This window comes from Sinocyclocheilus anshuiensis, unplaced genomic scaffold (genome assembly GCF_001515605.1).
Source record: "Sinocyclocheilus anshuiensis isolate Anshui unplaced genomic scaffold, SAMN03320099.WGS_v1.1 scaffold453, whole genome shotgun sequence".
Taxonomy (NCBI): domain Eukaryota; kingdom Metazoa; phylum Chordata; class Actinopteri; order Cypriniformes; family Cyprinidae; genus Sinocyclocheilus; species Sinocyclocheilus anshuiensis.
The window spans coordinates 789,410-797,494 of record NW_015537979.1 but is presented as its reverse complement, the minus strand read 5'-3'; the positions used below and the strand labels follow the sequence as shown (position 1 = coordinate 797,494).

The 8,085-nt window shown below is 37.6% G+C and overlaps 1 protein-coding gene across 3 annotated transcripts in view; it reads right to left on the bottom strand.

Moving 5' to 3' along the window:
• LOC107673091 (transcriptional enhancer factor TEF-5-like) overlaps positions 1 to 8,085 on the bottom strand; it is a 35,805-nt gene that overhangs the window by 13,059 nt on the left and 14,661 nt on the right. For all 3 annotated transcript variants that reach the window (XM_016466558.1, XM_016466549.1, XM_016466566.1), the window contains exon 2: positions 4,398 to 4,648. In XM_016466558.1, coding sequence (XP_016322044.1) covers positions 4,398 to 4,536 — 139 coding nt within the window. In that variant the 5' untranslated portion in view covers positions 4,537 to 4,648. The remainder of the gene's footprint in view (positions 1 to 4,397; positions 4,649 to 8,085) is intronic.

The window sequence follows — 8,085 nt, the reverse complement described above, 5'->3', positions numbered from 1 at the left end:
TGAAATGCACCCTTCACATTCCCTTTTGCAAAGCCTGCAAACTTTACAGCAGAGTAGTACCAAACAATCTATACAGAAATACTTCACGAGGGTATTGAATTGAAGGAGGACTGTAGGGACAGAGTGTACCATTTGGGATAGGGTCTATGCCACACCACCCTTCCAATTCATTGTAGAATGTAGGGCAGAATTTAATCAAGCTGTTTCCTACTGCTGAAAAGGTAGCCTATAGGTTAACATACTTCTTCATGGTCACATGGGAGATTTAGTTATGAATCCAGTCTGCATTGTGTCTCTGTGACTTTCCACCTTAATGTCCTGCATGAAAAAAAAGTGCTTCCAACTGAGGTATACCAGGCAACGCTTAGAGAGAAGCAAACCCAGCCATCCAACAAGGGCTCTTTACAACAACTACCTCAGAGTACAAAAGAGCAAATCTTTTCGTCTTAAGAGCTAAATTAGTCTACCTGCCTTTTTGGTAGGAAAATTAAAGGCTGACCATTCCACTGACAAAGTGCTGAGTATAAAAAGGGCCAGTTAAACATCCACTCCATATCAATGTCTGCATAAATACTCCTGCAGATCTGACTGAGGCTGTGCCAGAGGAAAGTGCTGATTTGCTCCCAGATTCCTCTAAAGTACGTCCAGGAAAAGCAGGAGTGAACTGAAACCTGCTTTGCACACATTTATCCCCCTCAACAAAAAAAGCTCCCTCAATGGCTTTGGCCTATCCTCCTTTCCTGAAATCAGAATGGGCAACTTGCGCTCCAGCTGGGATAAGCATGTTTTTGGGCCATATTGACAAGTATGTGAAGATGAACCCAGGCTTGAGCTCTCGTTTTCAATTATGTCAGTCCTGTTGACATAACCATTTGGAAGTGCTAAACTAACTGCAGGACTGCAAGACATTTTGGACTTGCCCTGTGGGTCACTTGGCAAGAAGTCTGTAGAAAGAATTCAGTGAGGATGATGATTAGTACCTTGCCTCTATTAGTTTCCCTCTCTTTCATGGATAATTTTTCACCTTGACAGTTTCCTCCCAAAATTCACCCTGGTTAACCCTCCATCCCACCAGATGTGTAAGTTTACTGACAAAAACCACCTGCTTTTTAACAACTCACCCACCAGCCACCTGTTGACTTTGGCCCGCAGTAAAAGATTGGAAACTGCTAATCAAAGAAAAACCCAAACCAATGGCCAATCAAAAACAGGTGCCATGCCATTCAAATTAGATTCTCACAGAACTGGTGCCAGTCCTCTCAGTCATGATTCTCAGACAATACAGCAAGATGTGCTGTATTATGTTCCAAAAAATCTCAAGGTAATGAGATAGCAATTCCATATGTTGTATTTCCTGGATGTTTTCAATGGAAACACTAGACTGGAAACCTTCTCTATAGACAAGCGTCACCTGAATGAAGACTCCAAATTTTTGTACTGGTAGTTGCTCAAGTTCTCCCAAACTCCTATACCCTTTAACTCCCAAATTTTGTCCAGTTTGTCTATGAATGTTACCTAATTATACACCAAGAAATGTTTATTAATATTTCACTGGCCAATAAAATGGTATTCCTGGGATTTATACTGACACCTGTTGGCACGGATGAAGCATCTGCAAAAGCAAATTAAACTGATAATTTAAAACTGATACATTATCAGTTATCATTGCCATTACAAAACAACCCTAGACAGACATATTTTTCGCCATTAAATAATTGATTACACGACTGAATGTGCCCGATATCAAGTAAGTAGTGTTTAGCTGCCCATATAATCGGAACATGGCACCTTGAGCGGTGACCTGCCCCATGCATTATAAAAGATATTTTTCTAGACCATGACTGGATATCTCATCTCATGTGAGTGTACATACTACTAATAAATTTAGAACATTTATATTGCTCAGTGCAGATGAGAGATGATACACCTTCTACTGCACTGTAAAAAAAAACAAAAAAACTCACCATTTAAAAAGACATGAAAATAATAAAATTCCCTGACAAAAAGAAAATCTTACATGTTGAAGGATGCACTTTCTTCTTTGTGGCCTTTTACCTTATTTAAAGTGATTTTACCTCATTGTAAAGTGTTACAAATATCTTTAAAAGGTAAAGATAAAAATACTTATTTTAGAAAGTGGACAATAGTTCCTTGGTGCACCTTTAAGTACAAAATAGCAGCAAAGTGACAACATATGCAATTTCGTTACGACATACCTTTGGAACAATAAATGTCACATAGTTACAGTCTTTCTAGTACTTTATCTTGAGGAAGAGGATAGAACAGAAACTTGAATTACCTACTAAAGAAATGGGTACTTTTCTTATATCGTATCGTAACTGGTCCGGGATGGGGCTGTTTGTAAAGAGAGTGTAAGGGGATGATCTTGACAAGAGCGGGTAAGCGGACACACATAGTCGACGGATCGCACTACCACAAAAGGACAAAATGCCTGGCTGTTGAAACAAACCTTCTTCATCTGTTGCGAGGGGGAGTAGAGCTTGTGTGACAGACGTGGGTGGAGTATTACGGCGGAGGACAAGGCCACAGAGTTGTGGAATGTGTGTCCCCTTCAAACCGAGGGGAAAAACAAAAGAATGTGAGCCAGTCTCCATAAGCCTTTTCTACAGAGAGGGTCAAAGGTCAAACCACCTCAAAGCCAAATGAGCTCATTTGTGTGAGCAATCATATATTAAATCCTGAAGCGTACCTGAATCGGTTAACAAAAGGATTAGGGGTAGGTCATAAAGTCGAGTTTATCAATGTTACATAGTCTAATCCTGGCCCAGTCCTTACTAATGACTGGGTGCTCATGCTAATGATTTGTAACATCACAAAAGTGCCAAATAATTACCTTAAAGTGTGCTCACATTTATTGCTGTTTGACAAATTGTTGCGCCTGAAATCTAGAGGAATCCATTGGATTGGGAATTTCATGTAAGTGTGAAAGATTTCCCCACGGAGATTTTGCAACGGTTGGTCATGGGAATTTTCTGCATCGACCAACAGAAAGCTAAATGGTTTGAAAGTGATTTCTGTGTGAGCTGGGCTTTATGCATCGCTACACTATTGACAATGAACAATGAAATTTTGCCAAAATTTTGTGAACGCAGCTCTAGAGTACCTGCTAGTATAGCAATAGCCATTTACATACTTTACACCAACAGTGAAACCACACATTGAAGAGAATTACTATCAAAAATACTCCAATGGCTTCTGATCAACTATGCGAAATAATGCAAATCATGCTCTCCTCATTCACATGCCTACTGCTAAAAATTAAATGGATATGTTGTTTCTTTCCTGTAATGGTGCAATGGAGGCAAAATAAAATGACATACACAATACCGTTTTTAATTTTTTGAAATAGATTAATACTTTTATTCAGCAAGGATGCATTAAATTGATTAAAAGTGAGAGTAAATACTTTTATATTGTTACAAAATGTATCTGATAATGATCTATGAAGGATCACGTGACAACTGAAGACTGTAAAAATGTAAAATTCAGCTTTGCATCACAGAAATAAATTACATTTTACAATATATTCATATAGAAAACCGTTATTTAAATTGTAAAAAATATTTCGCATTATTACTAGTTTTATTGTAAATAAAGTATATAAAATATCTGGGACAAAAATTCACGTTTAATATTAATAGGGCTTAAATGCTATAATTTCTTTCAGTTCAATATTCATTCATTCATTCATTCAAAAAAACAAACAAAAAAAAAACATTATGTTTGATTTCTATAACTCTAGTTGGCCTGTTAACAATCATAAACTGACCTCCTTTTAGAAAATGTGTGCTTAGTAGCAGCCAGAAACATCTCTGTAAATATGTAGTAATTTATACACTATGAAACCCAAACAAACATCAAACCACTCCTTTAAAGTATGAAGTATTTTAATAACTAATGAGTCATGTCTCAGATAAAATCAGATAAAAATGAGTCATGTCTCAATGATAAAGAGAAAAATGTCACACGTGAAAAGGCAGGAGGCTGACTCATGCTTTATTGTGAATGGTGACTCAAATGGGAGACAGCATTCCTGTCAGTGTATCCCATGTGGGAACGGGAAAATCTGGAGTTGGGGAGTGTCATAAGTTCACCCTCTGATTCACTTCAACAAAACTCCCACAGCATGACTTGGCCCTGTTTGTCCTTACCTTGTTTCACTACATTTTTTTCCAATATCAGCACTGCTGCAATAAATAGCTGAGCCATGATTTTTTTATTTTTATAGGGATTTTTGAAAAACAACTTCACAAAATCTCTCTTATGACTTCTACTCTCTTAAGTTTCTATTGCTTTGCCAGCAAGGTCTGACCTGAGCACTAAGTAAATCCATCAAGTGACTCTCAACGGGCATATTCAGCTTTTTTAAAACTCACCATACATCTTGCCTTCGTCTGAAAGGATGATCTTTCTGCGGCCACAGGGGGGATAAATGGCCAGAGCCTCCTGGAAACTCTGTTCGATGTCAGGGCTCCAGACGCCCTCCGCATCGCCGTCCATTCCGGCCTTGTCCATCTCATCCGCTCCATCCTCCTGCCCCTCCTCCGGGCTCCCGTTGGTGCTCCACTCGTTGGCTGCAATGGTGGCGGCTCCACCTGGGCCCCTACGTGAGCCCTCACACCCAGGACTAGGAGAGAGACAGAACGAATAATAACAGGAGGTCACAATTAAAGGAATCATTCATCCAAAATTTAACATTCTGTCATTTAAAAAAAATCAATCCCTCACATTGTGTCAAACCAGTGTGGTGTTATTTCTCTGTGAAACACAAGATTTTTTGGAAGAATCTTCACACAGATTTTTTCCATGTCTGTTGGCATAAAAAGGACATTCACAGTATCTGCTTTTCAGATGTGTCATTGATCTTTGAAAGACAGACCTGTTGTGAGCTTCAAGGTTGTTAATCGATGGTGTATGATTTCTTCAACTCATTTGTTCATTTTAATTCAACTTATTTTTAAAACAATCATGTTTAATAGTGGAATTTCTGGTGAAAAATTACATTACCCATGATTCTATGCAGAAAATTCTACCAGTCAGAAGCTGTATCCGAAACCGCTCCCTATCACCTATATAGTGCACTATATCGGCCATTTTGTTGTGCTGTCCGAATTCTGAGTGAACGAGTTCATACCCTATATTCATTCACTACTTTTTACCCACAATCCTCTCTGATTTTCAAGTGTACAACTGATGTGCACTCACTGAAGCACTATTTCCCATAATCCAATGCAGAGAGGACTGACGAGCAGCGGGAGCGAGCGAGTTTGAATGAGATGCTGTTTACATCTTTATTATTTCTGCTTTAACGTTTATTTCATGCATTATTCAAATAAAAAAAACTATGTATGTAGCGTATTCATCTTAATAATAATACCATCTAATAATAATACCATCAATGAAACCACTGGCGTATTAAGTCATTTTGACTGTTATTGTTATTAATATTATTTTCTAAAATATGTGATGAAGATTTTTCTACGACAGCTCCAGCACTCTGATGCCCAGTGTATATGTCAGCGTCTGAATTCGTTCACTTTATTTCGTTCATTTCTTTCTGATATAGTGCACTCAACTGCCATACACTAGGGATTAATGAATGAGTGAACGAGTGAGCGATTTCAGACACAGCTAGAGTCAGAGTGAACAAAGCGCACACAAACAAGATTCACTTAAACCCCGCCCCTTTCTTACAATTGGCTGCAAGCTTGCATTCAGATCTGCCTCCATCCAATCAAAAACTTACACATAGTACCAAGAGCTCACCCTTCATTTTTTCTTTTTCGAAAATCTGTTTTACTCGAATATATGTCATAATATGGAAAAAAAAAGGTATTTTGCTACTTCCGTTTCATCATGACATACAATTCATTCACTATTTTCCAAGTCATATGAATAGACTGAAATGTACGTCTTTATTCACTCAGAACCTATTAGCTGTTTATCCCCGGATCACTGAGCCAGTAAACTAAACTCTAGAACCAAATCAGTAAATGAATCTTTTTTTTTGGATCGAGTTGGTTCTGTTCAATGAATCAGTTTGTCTGACAAATCTGACTGAACTGAACAAATCGTGCAAGTATTGAACTGATTCATTCATGAATGAGAGTTCAACTCACTGACTCAGTTGTCCTCTCACAATATAGTCCTTTAATTAACAGGAGGGGGAGATTTTCAGTGAATAAATACTTAATTTTCAGTCTGTTCTTTATACAAAACTATTGTGTGGCGTCTGAAGATTTGAAAAAATACAGGACATGAATCATCAATCATGAACTGTTAAACAACTACATGAAAATTCTTCCAAATATCTAACTTTGTGTTCTGTGGAAGAAGGAATACAGGTTTGGAAAGACACAACGTCTCAGCCCACTTTAGAGGAGCATCAGCTGCCCCTTCCAGGCTGTCTTACAATAATTGGTTAATTGAGATGGCTCAAGACCAATAGGAGGGTTGACAGTAACTATCATTCCAGATGGTGTGATCATGAATCTCCCTTTGGAGCTGGAGCTTTTCCCAACCCTACTTTAATTAAAGAATCTTGTGGGATCATGTAATCATTTGCATAAGCTCTGTCAATCAGTTTATCCCATTATGAGACGGAAGAAAGAATTGGAAAGGAAAATTGCTGTCGGAGCGGAGGACACACTGAGCTGCCGAGCAAGGCGCCAGATTTTTCAGACTCCTGAAGTCAAGTGAAGTTCAGGTGACGAGATATCAGATTTTCAAGGCCGAGGGTATTAATAGCCGTGGTATTGAAAATCAAGGTAGTGAGGGCACTGATAAATTTCCTTGGTGTCAACAAGGCAGGCTGAGCAATAGTGGCCAATGTCATGGCAAAAGCAGACAGTGGAAGTTGGCTGCTCACAAATCATTTCGATGCAAGCACTAATAAGGGTTTAATGACATATCAACATATTGTTTATACACTTTTTTCAGCCTATTTTTCCAGAAAAAAATACTAGATAATATGTCTGATTGAAAAGCAAAGTCTCCTAATTGCTGCAAATAAAACATAGCACAACAATAGCAATAAGTAGCAATAATTACTACATATATTGGCTTACTAGAAAATGTGAAAAACATTTTTAAACATTTTAAAGCATGAAGAATACCAAATGACTGTGTGAAATCACTGATTCAATTAATTGAAGTAGATTTGCAAAAATAAATCAAACTTGTACTGAGACGTTATTAAAACATCTTTAGTCTTAGCAGTATCACAATCACGAGTCATCATGACACAATAAAAAGGGCAAAACTAACCAACTGACATGGTCTTCATGGTAAAATGGCCAAATTCAAGACAAAATAAAATCCTTGCAATATACGTTTTCTTATGTTTCTTAATTTTATACTTTTAACAAAATCATATTAAATAGCTTGTATTATTCAATTCATGGCTTGATCTGTCTTTCCAACCCTACAATTAATATTTCAATACACTATATAAACTTTCATGATCAACTCTAAAAGGTCTGGAGTTGGTAAGATTTTAAAACAGTTGTGCTGCTTAATATGTTTGTGGAAACCATGATGAATTTTATTTCAGGAATCTTTGATGAATAGAAAGTTAGGTAACACTTTACTCAAAGCCTTTATAATGCATTGTAAAGGTATTCATAATCAGTGTTGGGGAAAGTTACTTTTAAAAGTAATGCATTGCAATATTGCGTTACTCCTTCCTGCAAAAAAACATGATCTCTATGAAGAATTTCAGTCAGGTTTCAGGCCCCACCATAGCACAGAAACTACACTTGTTAAAATTACAAATGACTTGCTACTTGCGTCAGACCAAGTCTGCATCTCATTGCTAGTTTTACTTGATCTTTGTGCTGCGTTCGACACCATAGATCATGACATACTCATAGATCGATTACAAAACTATACAGGTTTTAAGATGGTTTAGATCCTACCTGTCCGATCGCTACCACTTTGTTCATTTAAATGGGGAGTAATCTCAATTATCACCAGTAAAATATGGAGTGCCGCAAGGATCTGTCCTAGGTCCTCTGCTATTTTCAATATACATGTTGCCCCTTGGTAATATTATTAGAAAATACG